General features: G+C 43.9%; 1 protein-coding gene across 3 annotated transcripts in view; it reads left to right on the forward strand.

Moving 5' to 3' along the window:
- PROSER2 (proline and serine rich 2) overlaps positions 1-19,253 on the forward strand; it is a 45,158-nt gene that overhangs the window by 2,291 nt on the left and 23,614 nt on the right. For all 3 annotated transcript variants that reach the window (XM_060659322.3, XM_060659321.3, XM_060659325.3), the window contains exon 2: positions 18,688-18,904. In XM_060659322.3, the coding sequence (XP_060515305.2) occupies positions 18,767-18,904 (138 nt within the window). In that variant the 5' untranslated portion in view covers positions 18,688-18,766. The remainder of the gene's footprint in view (positions 1-18,687; positions 18,905-19,253) is intronic.

Below are 19,253 nucleotides of genomic sequence, written 5' to 3' on the forward strand. Positions count from 1 at the left end.
ATCTCAAATAACTAACCCCATGAGGTAGAGTGGAGCCTTGAAGCCTGAAGGGAGAGAGGTGAAAGTCTTGGGTGGAGCAGAGCTAAGAACAGGGGAGCCTCTGAAACAGAAGTTCAGGTGCACCTTATCTCACAGTTGCAGGACAGTCGCCAGGGGCATGGAGGCCATGCGGGGATAGGTGCCAGGGAATCCTAGGAGCATCCCAGAACTTGAGCTGTTTGCTTCGCCGAAGGGCAGCATTGCATTTCAGTTTCCGTTGCCCTTTCTGGTCGTGATGCTGGTGGCTTCCTAGCTGCCTGCGTGCTCTGCGGACGGGCCCTGCCACTCTGCCCGTGAGACACTGCAGCACGCCCTGCCTTGAGTCGTTGAGTGCATCTGCTGGCCATTGCAGAAAAGCCTCTGTCCACACTGGCACAGCAGGATCACTAGAGTGGACTCACTGGTAGTAAGTAGCCTCTGTGGAGAGCCGCAGTGAGGCTGTGCCTCTCAGTAACCCCCTTGTCCCCCTTCTAGACACGCAGCATTAATATTGAAACCTATTTTAAGAAAGTAGGTGCTGGGTTTATAATCCATGCGGTCAGGATTCGTGGTAAAGGAATGTGTAGGGCAGAACATTCCCCCTTGTTGGAGAGAGCGGTGATAGCACTTTATGAATGCAGATCTTCAGACTGGATATTTCCAAAGATCCTAGCACTGTGAAGACTTGAATCTCTTTATTTCCTAAATTGTACTAAATACATATATATTATCAAGTTTATCATTTTAAAGTGTACAAATCGGTGGCATCGAGTACATGCACATTCGATGTGTTTGAGAAGAATGTGTTTTCTTTAATTTGTTTTCTGTAGAGTGGCATGTGGGTGGCTCAGTCGATTAAGCCTCAGACTTTTGATTTTGGCTCAGGTCATGATCTCACGGTTCAGGAGTTCGAGCCCCGTGTCGGGCTCTGTGCTGACAGTGCAGAGCCCGCTTGGGATTGTCTCCGTCTCTCTCTGCCTCTCGCTCTCTCTCTCTCTCTCTCTCTCTCTCTCTCAAAAATAAATAAACATCAAAAAAATGTTTTCTGTAGAGATCTGCAGATATCCATTAAATGAACCTTATTAATTGAATTATTCCTCACTAACTTTGTGTCCACTTAACATGTCAATAACTGAGAGGGGTACAAGAGGTCCCCGACTTGATGGTTTTTAGACTTGACGATGATGCAGAAGTGGTGCACATTCGGTAGAAACCATACTTGGTATTTGGAATTTGGGTCTTGTCCTGGGCTAGCGACCTGTGGTCAGTCCTCCCTCGGATGCTGGGCAGTGAGACCCAGCTCCCAGGCAGCTGGCAGCCGAGGACAGACATCCATCCACCGACAACCCTATCCTGCCATTCTGTTCTTTGAGCATAGTGTTCAGTACATTATGTGAGATACTTAGCATTTCATTATCAAGTAGGCTTCGTGTTAGAGGATTTTTGCTCAACTGTAGGCTACTATGAGTGTTCTGAGTACTTCTAAGGTAGCCTCGGCTATGTTTGGTAGGTTCCATGTATTAAATGCATTTTCAGCTTAAAATATTTTCAACGCAATATGGGTTCATTGGGATATAATCCTATCATAAGTCGAGGAAGATCTATATCGAAAGATACCACTGTAATGGGGGCTTTGTCAATATCTCCTTGTATATTTTTTAATGTTTATTTTTTGAGACAGTGAGAGTGTGAGTGGGGGAGGGGCAGAGGGAGGGAGACACAGAATCCGAAGCAGGCTCCAAGCCCCCAGCTGCTGACGTGAGGCTCGAACCCTTGAACCCACGAACCCCAAGATCATGACCTGAGCCGAAGTCGGACGTTTAACTGACTGAGCCACAGGCGTCCCTCTATCTCCTTGTATTTTAAGCTAGAAAATATTCTGAGGCTTTGTGCCTACTACTTTATATGTTAATATCTAACTAACAATGTGCATTTGTAAGTTTATATTGGTAGACAATACAGTGTCTGATAGGAATTGAACTTTTACTATTACATAGTTATCTTCACCATTAATGAGGATTTTGCCTTAAAATCTATTTTGCCTGATGTAACATAGCCAGAAGTGATCTTCTCGTTGCTGTTGTGAATATTGGCTTGGTGTATCTTTTCCCATCCCTTTTATTTTCTTTTAAATGCCTTTGCTGAAGTATAACTGACATTCAGTAAACTGCACTTATTTAATGTGTGAAAAAAGAAAAAAGTAAATTCACAATGTTGTGCAGCCTTCACCACTATCTAGTTCCAGAACTTTTACATCACCCTGAAAGGAAACCCCATTCCTTTAAGCAGTCCCTCCCCATTTCCTCCCTACTCCAGCCCCTGGCAACCACTAATCTGCTTTCTTTCTTTATGGATTTCCCTGTTCTGGATATTTCATATAAATGGAATCATACAGTATGTGGTCTTTTGTGGCTGGCTTCTTTTACTTAGCAATGCTTTCAAGATTCATCCATGTGATAGCATGCATTGGTACCTCATCCTATTTATTTATTTATTTATTTATTTATTTATTTAAGACACAGAGTGTGAGCAGGGGAGGGGCAGAGAGAGAGGGAGACACAGAATCAGGCTCCAGGCTCTGAGCCATCAGCACAGAGCCTGATGCAGGGCTCGAACCCACAGACCACAAGATCATGACCAGAGCAGAAGCCGGACGCTCAACTGACTGAGCCACCTAGGCGTCCCATACTTCATCTGTTTTTTAAGTGGCTGAATAATATTTCATTGGATAGACCACAATTTGTTGACCCATTTATCAGTTTGTAGACATTTGGATTGTTTCTACCTTTCAGCTGTTGTGAGTAGTGCCGCTATGAACATTTGTTTACTAGTTTTTGTTTGAACACTTGTTTTAACTCTTTGGAGGTCTGCACCTAAGAGTGAAATTCCTGAGTAAGAGTGAAATTATATTCTTGCCAGCAACACGTGAGGGTTCAATTCCCCCACGTCCTGCCAACATTTGTCATTTTCTGTATGTGTGTGTGTTTGTGTTTGTGTGTGTTTAAATTGCCATCCTTGTGGCCATGAAGTGGCAGTTCACTGTGGTTTTGATTTGCGATTCCCTAATGACTAATCGTGTTGAACAACTTTTCATGTGCTTGTTAGCCACGTAATAGGTCTTTGGAGAAATAGCTTTTCAAGGACTTGATTCGCTTTTGTATTAGCTTTTGTATTGCCAAAATCTTGCATGTGAGTGAGTGTGGTTACTTTTTTTAGGTTTATTTATTTATTTATTTATTTTGAGAGAGAGAGAGAGAGAGAGAGAGAGAGAGCATGCAAGTCGTCGTAGGAGCAGAGAAAGAGGGAGAGAGAGAATCTCAAGCAGGCTCCGCGCTAAAAGACATGGGGCTCGAACCCACAAACCTTGAGATCGTGACCTGAGCTGAAACCAAGAGTCAGACGCTTAACCGGCTGAGCCACCCAGGTGCCCCAGTGTAGTTATTTTTATAGGGCTTGGTTTGTGTGTTATGTTCTTTCTGAAACCTTCATTCTGTTGTTTTGGGTTTTTTTTTCCCCAGCCTCTTTTTGCAGGCTTCTGCTGCTCCTCCTAGGAGACTAATGTTCTGACTAGTGCTTTGAAATATTTAATATTCTGCCCATTTTAGTTATTGTTCCAAAGGCCTCAGGTGTTCCTTTGTTCATTCAAGCAATATTTGTAGCCTGACCATCTGCACTGTGCTGTGCCCTGAGCTAGTCACTGGGTATACAGACATACCAGTCCTTACATGCTTCTTTTTTGATGTCTGCAGCTACGTTTTATTTTATTTTATTTTATTTTATTTTTTTAATTAACATATTAATAGTGCCTGACATAGGGAAAAAGAGCAGCACTCAGCTGGAAGTGAGGGCGTCTTCCTCCTATTTTCTAGGGTTCCTCACTTTGCATTTCTGGAACTTGGTTTGCTGGTCTGCGAAATTTCGGGTAGGACTAAATGACTTCTCAGGCCCCTCAGACCTTGAAACTAAAGAGGATAAATTAAGGATTCGTGACCGCTTTCTTTTACAAACCTAATTCTGTGAGTGTACTTAAAATAGTTTATGTTGCCCAATTTTGCTTAAAGAAATTATCTCGTGTAGGAAAAAAAGATGCCTGTGCTTTTATGCTAAACTATACACAGGCGAGTTTGGTCACTTGCTTCCTTCCAAAATGGTGCGCTTGGTGTTTTTTCCTGTAGAGATTCAGAGGGTTTGAGGAACTTTAGCGAACATTTAAGTTCCTACCTTGGTACGCACGATGGGGAATATAGAGAAGGATAAGGTGTGGTCCTTGCCTTTGAAGAGCGCTGACCTAATAAAGGAGGTAGGATAAACGTCCATAGGAATCCGTAGCAGAGGCCCACTGCTCTCTTTTGGGAGCAGAGGGCAGAGATGCTCTTTCCTTCAGGGCATCAGAATACCTGTTGGAGGATGTAATGGTGGAGCTGGGCCAACAAGGGGAGGCTGCTGGAAAATCAGAATGATAGAAATGTGGATTTGGTTACAACACTGAGGAGTTTAGCCTTGTGTCTGCGGCCATGAACCACGGAAGGCGTGTGGGTTGGGTTATGACAGCAGGTCCCGTCTTCTGGCTTCACTGTGGCGTAGACGTCTGTATACCCAGGGAGTAACTTGACGTTGAACGGGATGTTCAGGGTTGAGGAAGGGAGGATGGAAATATGAGATAAGATGGTACAAACAAGGGGATGGTGCCACAGATGTCAAATCTTGAATAGATGTTTTGGTGCAAGAAGAGTTTAAAAAAAAAAAAAAAAAACCCACCCATTATTCCAGAGCAGAGAACGAAGGACCTGGACCCAGCTCTTTCTGACTTGCCAAATCAACCTACGGGTTTCAGACCATAGTTTCCTTGTATGTTAAATTGCCCTCCACACACCCTAGATGACCAATGACTTTGTTGACTGAGCTCCTACGAGTGCAGGCAACTTCACTTTATGAATCAGATGTCTTTACAACGTATGCATGGTGAATATATTGTGTAGTGGGCATTCTTTCCCCCTGCAGACTCCTTGTGTGATGTTAGAGGTGTCTTCAGAGAAAAAACATTTTAGTATCAACATGGAGTAAAACCGTACTTACACTACAATTTCATTTTAAAGAATACCTTTTTTTTTTTTTTTTTTTTGCCGTGGCTAGTTATCAGTTCTATTCCAAGAACGTTAGGTTAACCATGTAAAATTACCAATATTCGGCTATTTTTGACCTACACAAATGGCAACTTTATGTGATTTCAATTTAATAACGGTGGGCTTGTTAGACCCTTCCCTTTTCAACCCCTGTAAGCATGCAGTCAGTGAACTTGGAAAACTCATGTAAAAACAGTGTATTTAAATATTGTTTATTTCTTAGCTAATTCCCATTTTATTGGGATGTAAGTTCTTACAGAAGGTGTTCCCAGGAAGTGTCTAAGAAGGGAGCCTCTGTCTATATATCCAAGCAGCAGGGCTGGCTATAGGAGGTCTTGGAAGACGGAGTTAAATGTCCGAGGCAGTGGGTGGGTTGACCCAGCAGGATGTCTTGTGTGAGCTTTGCTCCCCCCTGGCTTGGATTTAGATCTGTACGATCTGAGATAAGCTTGTGTCAGTCAGATCTCTACTTCCAGTCTAACCAGGTGTTACAAATACCAGTGCTACATGAATGTGCATTACCTCAGCTTTACTTTTGTTGTGAGGATGAAAGAAACATTCAACTAAGAATTTTTGGTTTCTCAGAAAAAAATAGCATTATACAATAATAAGACATAATTATTACTTCTAAGTAAGAAGTACGACATTTTATCTCCCCATTGTAGCATGTAGTGGGTGCTCTGGTAATATTTGCTGAATAAATTCAGAGAAAGCACACAAACTTGTTTAACAAAAGTAGAAGTTAAATGGGCATTTTCTTCTCTTTTACAAAATTTGTTTAAGGGGAGTCTGGGTGGCTCAGTCGGCTAAGCATCTAACTCTTGGTTTCAGCTCAGGTCATGATCTCACGGTTCATGGGATCGAGCCTGGCATCTGTGCTAACAGTGTGGAGCTTAGGATTCTCTCTCTCTCCCCCCCTCTCTCTGCCCCTTCTCCCCATCCCCCTCTCTCTCAAAAAAAAAAATTAAAATAGAAAAAAAATTTTTTTAATTTTTTTTTTTCAACGTTTTTTATTTATTTTTGGGACAGAGAGACAGAGCATGAATGGGGGAGGGGCAGAAAGAGAGGGAGACACAGAATCGGAAACAGGCTCCAGGCTCCGAGCCATCAGCCCAGAGCCTGACGCGGGGCTCGAACTCACGGACCGCGAGATCGTGACCTGGCTGAAGTCGGAGGCTTAACCGACTGCGCCACCCAGGCGCCCCTAGAAAAAAAAAATTTTAATTTAAGAATCCAGAAATGCAATGGGCGTATAGAATGTCACTTTTTTTTTTTTTTTTTTTTTTTGATGAGCTAAGAATAAGAACTAGATTTTGCTCTTGTTGAAGCTTTTCTGTTTGCTTCCTCATGTTGTGTGGATCATTCCTTTTTGTCACAAGGAACTCCTCTGAAATGTAGTCAAGGTTGTTTTCTTTTTTTTTTTAATGTTTATTTATTTTTGGGAGAGACACAGAGTGCCATTGGGGGAGGGGCAGAGAGAGCCAGAGATGCAGAATCTGAAGCAGGCTCCAGGCTCTAGGCTCCAGGCTCCCAGCTCTCAGCACAGAGCCCAATTCCGGGCTGGAACCCATGAACCCTGAGATTATGACCTGAGCCGAAGTTGGGAGGCTTAACCAACTGAGCCACTGAGCAGGTGTCCCATCAAGGTTGTTTTCAGATGAGGTTTCATTTTAGGAAAATCTAATTTCCACATCTTTTGTTCAGTGATAGGAAAGGGATGGTAGGAGGCCCTCAGGGCCTGTTAACCCAGCCTAGCTAGGTGAGGCCTCTACCCTGAACTTGTTTGCTTAAATGTAGGCTCATCAGTTACTCTCATGTGCTGCCCACCCTCAGTAAGTTACCGTCTCCTATAAATAGCTGAAACTAGTCACAGTTGAGACAGTCTGAAATGAATCTTGGCTTTTGACATGGTTCAGAAAGAGCTTTTCAAAAGAAAAAAAAATCTAAATGAAAGCATGGTAATTGTTCTGGGGAAGTAAAATTACCAGTCTTTAAAATGTATAATTGTATTTAATACCCTTGAGTGCCAGTTAGAGTTTAAGGCCCTAAATTCTTACAGAAGATGTTTTAGTGGGAAGAGGAAGAAAACCAACTCAGAGGAAAAGCAAAAATTGCATGGAAAAGATGCTGAACTGTTGACTGCATCAACAATTTAAAATTCCAGAATAAAACTAAGTCTCTACCCCCAGCACCGACCAGCTTCTGCCTGAGGAAGATTTTCCTTTGATCTTCAGGGCTGGGGTCCAGTCCCAGTTTGCCAGTTGGCTTTCTGAGTATTTTTTGGAAGCTTTCTTGTCTTTCCAAGGTTTTTGTTTTCTCAACATTGAGAAAAGCCTCTACTAAAGAATAGTTACTATGTATCTATTTTACTTCAGCTGTTTATTTGTTAGGGGCTTATTTTTTTAAGTTAATTTTGGGTGTGGATTACACTTACAGATGTACACATGCATGCATTTATACTGATATTTATTACATGTTAATACTGGGAAGCATTACTGGTTGGGTGAGTCTAATGTATTTATTGGCACCAACTTTTTAACAGATCATAATTCATAAAGCTAAGTGAAGCATCTCCTCTATGGCTGTATTTAAAGTTACTTCCCCTGTGCTCTTCATTTGCCCTTGACCGAAATATATATGAAATATATAGGTTGAATGAGAGTACCTTGTCCTAAATTTGACAGCTTTGGTCTATGGATATGATAAAGGATGGGTCACCACAACGAAGTTACCATGTTTTATTTTTACTTTATGTTTAGTTATAATTTTGAGAGAGAGAGGCACAGAGAGAGAAGGAGACAGAGAATCTGAAGCAGGCTCCAGGCTCTGAGCTGTCAGCACAGAGAGCCATGCGGGGCTCGATCCCACCAACAGCGAGATCACGACCTGAGCCCGAATCAGAAGCTTAACTGACTGAGCCACCCAGGTGCCCCCGAAGTTATCGTGTATGAAATAACTCCTAAGTGTTTAAACTTCTATTTTTTTTTTAATATTTTATTTTTAAGTAAACTCTATACCCAACGTGGGACTTGAACCCACAACCCCAAGATCAAGAGGTGCATGCTCCACCTACTGAGCCAAGTGCCCCTAAGCTTTTCTTTTAGATCAAAGGTCTGATTTAAGGATATTATAACTTAAAAAATAATAAGATGGTTTTAACATGTAAATTTTGTTAAGGACTGAATAGTAAGTCTCTATTTTGTGGCAAGTGTTTTCCAAAGTCCTGTGGTTACACTGAAAAAGAGAGAGGGAGAGAGCGAGCGAGCTTTGCTCACGACGCTCTTGTAGTCTAATGGAAGAAAAAAGAATTCCCTGCACAGCGAAACCGGATGTGATCTGATGCATCAGAGCGACCAAGAGATAGCAAGATGTCGTCAACGAGAGGTGAAATACAAAGCAGTGGGTCCTGAAGGAGCCGGTGGAGAGGCCAGTGATGAGCAGCAGCAGGAAGCAGGGTTTGAGAAGGTCTGGTTGCGTTTCTGAGCGAGGCTTTGGAGGAGAGCAACAGGGGAGCCCGTCAAAACCTGGCTCAAGCCTGCCCAGAACATTACGCGGACCAGGCAGATAAAATGTTTCTATTGTAGAAAACAGGGTGGACGAGACCAGGGTGGGCCGGGGCTGGAGGCGCCGTAAGCCCCGTGTTACAGACAGGTGGGTCCCTTGGCAGTACAGATCGGGAAGCCGAAAACCTCCGAGCTCTGGCGGGCCTGTGGTGGGAGAAGTAATCCCGGGTTTTAGAAGGCTTGTTTCGGTCCTTACAACTCACTGGCGAAGGCTGTCCTGCGTGTTTTATTTTTAACAAGGATATTGAGAGTCGACAACTCGAAAGAGGATGTGCGGGACCAGCAACGGCTCCACGCGGCGTCTCCGTGTGTGTCTGCGCGGGCGCGGCGCCGGGCGCAAGGCGGAAGCGGAGCTGTTCTCAGAGACCCCCACGTGCTGCGATACCCGCTGTGAAGTCATTTTTAGGGAGTCAGCCTGGTACATTATTTTTAGGGGAGAAATGAAAGGGTTCGTTTAGTCTAAGAATTTCTGTTAAAGCCCTAATTAAGTTGAATAATAGAAAAGAGAATATCTGTATTCAGTTTCTGTCCCACTTCTGGATTGGGTTAATAAAACAATAGAGGGAGCGCCTGGGTGGCTCAGTCAGTGGACTGTGCAACTTTTGATCCCAGGGCTGTAAGTGTGAGCTCCACTTTGGATGTAGAGATTACTTAAAAATGAAATCTTAAAAAAAAAAAATAAAGGGGCCCCTGCGTGGCTCAGTTGGTTAAGCATCTGACTCTTGATTTCAGCTCAGGTCATGATCTCACGCATGGTTCCTGGAATCAAGCCGTGAGTCAGGCTCTGCACTTGACAGCATGGGGCCTGCTTGGGATTCTCTCTTTCTCTCTCTCTCTCTCTCTCTCTCTCTCTGCCCCTCACCTGAGCTTGTTCTCTTTTTCTTTCAAAATAAATAAACTCAAAAAAAGGTAAAGAGTTGGTATCATTCATAGCTTCATCTTCTAGTTAATATCTTGTTATAAAAAACTCATTTTTAACACACACTATTTATATAAAAGTAGGAATTAAGGCAGAACCAGATAGGAATGAAAAAAGTAGGACTCCTGCCTTTTTTGTTTGAGTAAATCAGAGCTAAGTGCCGATCATCTCCTTTTGTGTTCAGATGAATGAATGTTGTGCAGAGCTACTAGCATTAAGGCCAACAATGGCTATTTTGTGTTTACTGATTATTTCATCTAGGAGTGTGTACATTCCAGTAAAAATGGCTGTTCTCTTTATTTTCACCCACTGCTTACCCATATGAAAAAGCCCATTCATGATAATGAGCTGTGGTGACTCAGAAACAGTTCCCACTGTGAAACTCGTTCATTTTTAATGTTCTTGAAGGTCAGAACCTCCCCCCATACCTTTGAAAGCAGCTTGGCTTTTAAATCATCATTTTGAGATTTCTTGGGAGAGAGCTTTAAAGATAATTACTTTCCTAAGATTGTTTTCCTACATTTTGGAACAAGTCTTTACAGGATTCCTGTGAGTGGAAGTAGGGGGACTCAGCTGACGGACTCAGTGTGGAGAGTGATTCTGCCCGTTACTCATAGGTGTGCACACTGACCCTCCCTCCTGCACAGCCTGACGTGGGAAGGGGGCTGTCTCTAGGATTATTTCTATCCCTTTCCCAGCTAAGCTGTGCTTCTGCTGGCTGAATCTTAGCACTGTTGGTAGGTGGCATCTAGACAGAGGGAGGGTCTGAACCACAGGTCCGTGGGGTTCAGCATCCTAGGACACAATCCGGGTCTTTTCTTTTATGAAGAGTTTACCCTGGTAAAGAGTGGGGGCAGTTCTCTTTTTTAGAAAGTGTCACAAAGGCACACTGAGCAAAATTAGTTCCACATCACTCGGTTAAGATGGATAGTTTTTCCATTCATGTTCAGCACTAACAAAGGCAGCGATCACCCTTGTGGTTTTGTGTAGCCTGTCTGGAGGGCATCTGAGTCTTTCTTGTAAGGTGTGATTCCCTTCCCCTACCTAGTGGGTATAAAGCCAAATAGTTGAAGGTGAGGGAACTTCATATGTTCTGGCTTCGATTTTTCGGTAAACTGGATCAAATCAACCTTTCCATGGTTAATTTCGAGCTAAATTGTAATCCAAGAAAAGTTTATCTTAAGTGGTTTCTCCTTCCTTTGAAAGCACTTCCCTCCTGCATTGCCTTGGGGTTTCTAGACTACACAGGTCTCTCTTCTTCCGTCATTAAGTGGGAACCCATCTGTCCCGCATCGTTTCCTTAGATGCCGGACCTTTCACACGTTTCCCAGGTGATCCAATGATCTGATGAATCGTTCCTCTCCAAACTTCCAGGTCATCTTCCTTTTCTGTTTCTCCAGCAGTAGGAGTGAGGTACAAGCAGGTGTATACTCTAGGACAGTCATGTGCCCACCTGTCCCTGCCACTGGCCTGTGTCCCTGGGTATGGGTGTAAAATACAGTGTTTTGTGTGTGGGTGGGAAATTTATGTAAATGGAATTGTGCTAAGAATCTGATTATAACGTTTCACTGAATACATTTCAAGACTTATCCCTGCCACTGTCCAGTTGATTGCTTCTGACTGGTATACAGTATTGCATAGGAAAAGCGTCTACCAGGGTTTGATTATTCTTGGAGTCCCTAGTGGGCGACGAATCTAGATTCCCACCGGCTCTACTCCACAGCAAGCAAAGTTCCCCTGTATTCCTGGAGAATTCCCACGGCGTAGACCGAGCAGTGGGATTTTTGGATCATAGGACGTAGTTTCACTAATGAAGCACTGCCAGACGGCTCCATGGAGGGGTGGTATTAATTTCACAGTCCCCAACCGTGGGACATGAAGGTTCCTGTTGCCCCACATTCTTGCTGGTATTTGTTATTTTTTAGTTATCTAATTTTTGCCAATCCAGTAGGTATAAAATAATGGCATGTGGTAGTTTCAATAGTTAATAGTTTTAACTTCTGATTCTTTCGTTCACCAGTAACATTAAACATCTTTCACTTCTTAGTCACTTGGATTTCTTCTCTGTGAACTGCTTAATCATATTCCTTATTTATTTTTTTCCTGATGAGTTTCCTGTCTTGTTACTGTTGGTTCACAAGAATATTTTGTATATTCTAGCTATCAGTTCCTTTTATGAGCCGGTAAACCGTCGTCTACCAGCCTGCCTCTTTTCTGTTAGCGTTGCTTACAGTGTCTTTCATTTTTATGTAGATAGATTCATTGCAACTGCAATTTTCACCTGAGGATTTGTGTTTTCTGAGTCCTCATGAATAGAAATATCAACGGAGCAGAATAGGAAATTCAGAAATAGAGCCTACCGTGTAAACATTTAGAAATAACATTTAGTATTTCAAAACAGTGGAAAAGATGCATTTTTCAATTCATGGCATTTGAGTAATTGCGTAACTGTGGGGACATAGAGCTCTCAAGTTGGATCCAATCTTTAAATATGAAAAGTGAAACCATAAAAATGCTAGATAGAACATATAGGAAGTGTTTTGTTGACATCCTTAGAATAGGAAAGGCCTTTCTAAGTCTGCAAAACCCATGAGGTATAAACCAAAAGATTGATGAATACAACTTTATAAAAATAAAAACTCTCCAAGTTAAAGTACAAATTAAGAAATTTAGGAGTCTTCTGGTTGTTCGTGGCTCTTTGTTCTTCCGAATACATTCTTTCTCCTTTTTTTAAGTCTCTAAAAAATTAGAAAACCAGCCTGTTGGATTTCTCTAAGAATAGCTCTGTTGTGATTTTGATTATTCTATTAGCTGCACTGTCCAATAGAACTTTCTAGGATGATGGAAATTTTCCAGTAATTATTGCTTGACATACAGCTAGTGCAGCTGAGGGACTGAATATTTTAATTTAATTTTAATTAATTTAAATTTAGGGGCTCCTGGGTGGCTCAGTCAGTCGAGCATCTGACTCTCGATTTTGGCTCGGGTCATGATCCCAGGATTGTGGGATCGAGCCCCACGTGGAGCTCCGTGCTGAGTGGAGCCTACTTGAGATTCTCTGTCCCCCTCTGCCCTTCCCCCACTTGCACTCGGTCTCTCTCTCTTTCTCTCTCTAAAAAAACAACAAAACAAAACATTACTTTAAATTTAAATAACCACATATGACCAGAGTTCATTGGACAACCCACATCTATAGCTTCAGTGCAATTCAATTTTAGGAGAACAGCTCATTTTTATGGTATTGACTCTTTTAGTCCTGAATGTGGCTCTTTATTAGTTCCTTACTGACTTTCAATAATATTTTATTATTTTTTCCAAAAAAGTTTGCATATTTTTTGTTAAATTTATTTTTTGTTGTTACACCTATTTCTAAGTAATATATACATATACACATATATACTTTATGCAATTTTGTTTTATATTATTATTTTTTATTTTATGTTATTTTAAATGTTTTTTTAGTTATTGTTTCTGGCTAGCATATAGAAATTGACTTTATTATATATTAATTTATATCTAGTGACTTTGTAAAACACACTTGTTGATGCTAATAATTTATGAGATTTTGGAGTTTTCTACAAATACCATAATTACCTGTAAATACTGACATTTTTGTTTCTTCCTTTTTGATCCTTATGCATTTTTTTTTCCTGCCTTATAGGTGGGGTAGTACTTAAAATACACTATGCAGTAGAGGACAGCAGTGGTAATAATGGGAATGGTTTTAATGTTTTGTCATTAAGAGTGATGTTCGCTGTAGTTTTTGTCATTAAGTGTGATGTTTGCTGTAGTTGTTTATAGATACCTTAAATTGGGTTAAAAGAAGTTCTCCCCTCATCCTTTGTGACGTTTATAAAAAATTATGCCTAATATTAAAATTTGTCCAACACTTTAGCTATGCTAAATCTTCTGTTTACCCCCATCCACTTGAATTTTTAAATTGCTATGAATTTTTTTTCTTTAAAAAAAAAAGAGTTCAATTTGGTTCTTTTTTAAATTACCCTGGTCATTTTGTATGATGGGACAGTTTCCTTCTGCCAGGAAGAGAGGGTCCTCGGAGGTATTTTCATACCGCATTCCGCATCTGAAAACCATTTCAACCGGCCAACCAGGCTATCTCGCCCAGGAGACCCTGGAAATGCGGGTTTCTCCATGGGGCTTTGCTTACCTTCTCTCGCCGCCTCGTAGCTAATCAGTAGGCTTCTCCTAGTCCTAAAAGCAAAACAAAATAGGTAAACAAAACCAATGAGTCAAAATACCTTTCTCCAACCCAGTAGTTCCTGTAGCTACTGCCTTTTTGTCCTTCCTGTCACACCTCAACTTTTTACATTTTAATTCCAGGTAGTTCACATACAGTGTTATATTAGTTTCAGGTGTATGATACAGTGATTCAGCGCTTCCTGTACTTGGCACTCATCACAACGAGTGCACTCCTTAATCCCCATCACCTATTTCACCCACCCCCGCTCCGGACATCACACCCCAGCTTCTAAAACAATTCACCATGCACCCCACTCCTCCGTCCCCGCGTTGGTCTGCTGTCGTGTGCTTTCCGCTCGACTGTCTCTGTACTGCTAGCTCTTTATGAGGTCACCTTGGTTGGTGAGTTCAGTGGACAGTTTTTGGTCCTTAGTCTGTTGCGCATTTTGGCGGCCACGGTTCACTTCTCTTTTTGTTCTTGAACTGTACTCCCTCCCTGCCTGTTAGTCACGAAAATTTCAAAATCCCTTCCCTTTAATCTCTCACGTTTTTCTGTTCCAGCCTTATGGCCATAGCAGTTTCAAAGTCTTTATATCATCTCTTAGGTGAACTAGGAAAATAACTTGATAACTGCTTTTATTGCCCCTGAAATACATTATTTATTGGATCGTGAGTATATGCAGCATTCAAAACAGAAAAAAATACACATGCTCAGGCTTTACCCTCACAAATACGTTCAGTAGGTGTAGGTCAGATACCTCGCTGAATTAAAAACCAGTGCCTGTATCAGGTTCCTCTGTGGAAAAGGTGACTCTTACCCATCAATTTGTTGTCTGCTCACTGTGAAGTAGGAAAATAGCAAACATCTAAAGAATATGCTTAGGCCAGAGAGGAAGGTAGGCCTCAAATTGAAGCATGTATTGATTGGTAGGGAAAAAACTTGAATTATGAAGCCTTTTTGGGAATGGGTTAAAGTTGATTGCTTTTAGGAGAATGGTCAAAGTGCTGTTCCAGGATTAATCCTGTGAGAACACAGCAACAGCACAGGGAAGAAGGGAGATCGAGAAGCTAGGACAGCAGTTAGCTGGCTTTGCCATCACGTGGGCACCGGGGAAACTGGTCCCTGACTTGGTGGTGGGACTAGAAAAGGGGTGGATCCATCTGAAGAAGTACAGGAGGGCTGGCTGCTGGTTGATGGCGAGTGGTGGGGAGGGGCAGGCCTCAGGGACATCTCCCAAGCTGGGCGTATGTGCCACAGCCAAAAGTCACCACGTCTGTGGATGGGCTTTGACTGGCATCATTCATCTTTGGAGGTTGGGGTGCTTTCGGACGCATGATGGAAAGACCTAGCTCCTGAGGCTGTTCTGTACACCTGACTGTAGCTATTTGGAACTGAGATGGGGCGGGGTGACGGTGAAGGTGGGCTTCATGCTTGATGCCTCCAGGTCATTGTAGGTCTTTCTGGAATGCGTGGGGAAGATGAAGAAGAGGAGCTGCCTTCCTCCCTTGTCTCCAGTGCACTCACCGGAGGGTGTTCACTTGCCTAAGTCCCACAGCCCCACCAGCCCCACCAGGTCCCGCAACCCCAAATGGCCCCTGTCCTCCCCACCCGCAATGCTTGGCAGATGGAGATTTACTAAGACTGTAGATCAGTTGTGGCCTTGACCTCCTTCTCTCTGCTCAACTGATATACTAGACCTCTCCAGAGAAGGACGTAACTAGTAAATAATGAGAGATAAGCGCAGGAGGTATGAGAGAATAAACAGGAAATGAGCACACGTGTCTCAAATTCCTGCTCCTGTGGTGTTGGGCCTGTCGTGACTTCTCAGCAAGGCTGGTTCTGCTCCTCTGGTAGAAGCTTCTTCATCTGTGGGGTCTCTTAGTCTCCCTTGTTGTGAAGTACGCTGTTTGCAAGCCCAGAGTGAACCCATGGTTGGACAAGGAGGCTAAATATTTTAGGGTGGTAATGACCATCCCGGACTCCTAGCTGTGGTCACTCCTGTCAAACCTGTCTGCCCCGTGTGGCGTGCTACTTCTCTCCTTCCATCCCCTTTCCAGGCCAGACTGGAGAAGGAGAGAGGGCTGCTTCTTTGCCCTTCCTCTTCAGAAAACTTAGCTCTCTCCACCACGGACCGCCATGGATTTCATATTTCAGTTGCTAGGGAACTAGGACCAGGGAGCCCCTCGTTCTTAATCCTTCGGAGACCACAGAAGATTGCCACATTGAGCCTGTGAAGGACATCAGACCAGGGTTTTCACTCTCTCCCCGACAACCTCTGCCTTCCGGGGAATGCTGGTTAGCTTCCTCCTGTTCTTTCAAGACAGTAATTTGTCAAAGTCTCAAGGTTATAGTTTTACCATGTCAGAATAGCTTTTAAAAGTGTAGGAACACAAGAGAGAGGTCTGCTCTCGAGTGGCGTGCTAAGTTAGCACCCTCCAGCCATCCTGTGAGCACCTCAGATGCTGCTCTTACTGCGCACAAGCACGAAATTCCAGACCTTTCCCCGTGGACGAGGCAATTCCACCCGGTTCCTGCCTCACGTGGGGCTGAATCAGCATCTCACTGGCCCATCTTGCATCCCCCTGTTGTGTCTGGGGAAGTTAGTGACCCACACCTCCCTCCTTTCCTTGGAGCATGACTTAACTGTAGTTCAGGAAGGAACTAGAGCAGAGTCAGTGGGTAGGAATGTGCAGATCAGAAAGAATCGAAGCATCCGCGTGTCTTCTCGCATTTCCTGCCCACCTCACCCAGGCCCTGGCTACTCACGGTCCCAGCGATGGGGAATGTTACTGGCTGTGTGGACAGTTTAGATAAAGTCTGTGTATTGTTGAGGCTTGCTTACAATTAAAAAATTTTTTAACTTTTAACGTTTTCTTAAGTCTTTTTGTTTTAACATTTGGAATAATGGCCAACTTTCAAAAAGTACATATATGCCCAGAATCTTCTGTTCCCTAGCCTTGCTCTTAAATTGCCAGTTGAGTTGGGCTGATTCACCTGAAGAATGAAGAGAAACCAAGAGGACTAGTTCCATTTTTGAGCTGTTCTAACACCTTTGGGATTTCCCTAAAAGATCTCACAGTAATTTTTGAAGTGTTTTTAGTTTTTTAAATGTTTATTTATTTTTGAGAGAGAGAGTGAGCAGGGGAAGGGCAGAGAGAGAGGGGGACACAGAATCTGAAGCAGGCTCCAGAACCTGATGCGGGGCTCAAACCCACGAACTGCAACATCATGACCTGAGCCAAAGTTGGACGCTTAACTGACTGAGCCACCTAGGTGCCCCGTAATTTTTGAGGTCTTAAAGTGACAAAGTCCACCTAAAGGTGTTCAGTACTGATTGAGCTTTCTCCACAGATGTTCATGTTTCTATTAAAAATGAACACACACGCAAGCATGCGCGCACACACACACACACACACACACAGTTGTGCTGATGGATCTCTGAGCTCACGTACCCCTCAGTATTCTTAAAGGGGCTTGTGAGGCCACCTGGCAGTATTTTCAGTTTAGGAAGGAAGAACGTGGGCTTGTATCTCTCCACTTGCCATAAGCCTCCACAAGAGGCTTACTCCCTTATTCCCTATTAATCTTGTTTGGTCTCCTAGAAGGTTTTGTTGAACTCAATTGTCCATTGTTCAGAGACTGAGCTGAATTTCCTGCTAAAAGAGTCAGAGTATGAAACTAAGGGGCTGATAGGGGGAATTTCAATGTCTTTGTTCCTGAAAGTAAAAATATGAACTTCCTTGTTGTGTTAACTTAAGGTACCTTAGTATCTTATGTAGAAATTGCAAGAGCATCACAGCCTCCAGAGAGTCTAGAATCTCAGAGATGTCACCAGACTTCCTTTCACAACTTCCTAACTCTTGTCACTCTGCTCAATTCTGAACTGCAGTGAAGCTGAAAAGGAACCATAATTTTGTGGTGTCTGAGGTAGAAAAGACTAGAATCAATAATCAGCACAGGGAAATCCTGAATCTGAGTGTGAAGGTGCATGAAGGTGCTGGCCCTAGGTATAAAGGAGGGGCTCAGAACATTACTCTATCAAATTTCCAGCACCAAAGTCATTGTTAGTGCATCCATCCATCTTTTCCTTAAAAAGGATTCTCTTCCTGGCTCTTTGCCCCTCCCCCACTCGTGCTCTGTCTCCCTCCCTCTCTCTCTCTCTCTCTCTCTCTCTCTCTCTCAAAAGTAAACATTAAAAAAGTAAATAAATTGGGGTGCCTGGGTGGCTCAGTCGGTTGAGTGTCCGACTTCAGCTCAGGTCATGACTTCACGGTTCATGGGTTTGAGCCCCATGTCAGGCTCTGTGCTGACAGCTCAGAGCCTGGAGCCTGCATTGGATTCTGTGTCTCCCTCCCTTTCTGTCCCTCCCCAACTCATGCTCTGCCTCTCTCTCTCTCTCTCTCTCTCTAAAGCAACATAATAATTTTAAAATTTTTAATAAAAATAAAGTCTATTAAAAATGATTCTTACATCTTCCTAATGGAAAGGTATATAAAGGAGAAATGAAAATGAGCAAACAAAAATTAACTTAGGGGCTCATAATTCCCTTTGTGTTTTTAGAGTTTATTTATTTTTAGAGAGAGAGAGAGAGCAGGGGAGGGGCAGAGAGAGAGAGGGAGAGAATCCCAAGCAGGCTCCACGCTGTCAGCAAAGAGCCCGATGCGGGGCTCAAACTCACGACCCATGAGATCATGACCTGAGCCCGATGCTTAACCAACTGGGCCACCCAGGCGCCCCTGATTCCCTTCGTCTTGATGGTCGAGGCTGCGAACCCGGTTGACCGTGACCCACGCCCAGCCATTCGTCTTGGGACCGAGGCCAGGGCCCCCTAACCCTGTCCGCCTGTGCTCCATTTCTCCACAGGTAGCTGCTGCTTCAGCATGGGACGCGGGCCCCTTCCCCACTCCCTGTGAGCGGCCCGGGGGCCCGGGGGTCCGCGGGGATGCCTGTTAGCCGCCAGCAGTCAGAGTCTTCGGAGATGGAGCCGGACGCGTCAGCCGGCGGCAGGCTCGGCGACCTGAGCCGAGGGGGCAGCTTGGAGAGCGGAAGCAGCGGTTCCCGCTCCAGGAGTGTCACGCTGGTGAGTGACCGTTGGCTCCGCCGCGGCGGCTGGCTGATTCTGTGCCGGCCCCCCGCCTCCCGGAGGCACGTCTCGGGGCATCCTCTTGGGTTCGCTAGCTCGGCGTCTCCGCATCCGTGCTCTGTCAGGTGGCATCTGATTCGTCATCGTCGTAGGGTCTGCATAGACGCCGAGCCTTGCTCGGCAGCCAGGCGGATCTCGCAGCGGTGGCCGGTGACCCGGCCGCCGAGAGGACCCTGCCCCGAAGGCCCTAGGACACCGGCGGGGGCCTGCTGCCATTCAGCTCGCGGAGGGTTGAAAGGAGAGAAGGCCTCACGGGGCAAAGCAAATTCACTTCGAAGCGGATTTT

This window comes from Panthera onca, chromosome B4, assembly GCF_046562875.1.
Source record: "Panthera onca isolate mPanOnc1 chromosome B4, mPanOnc1 haplotype 2, whole genome shotgun sequence".
Classification (NCBI taxonomy): Eukaryota; Metazoa; Chordata; class Mammalia; order Carnivora; family Felidae; genus Panthera; species Panthera onca.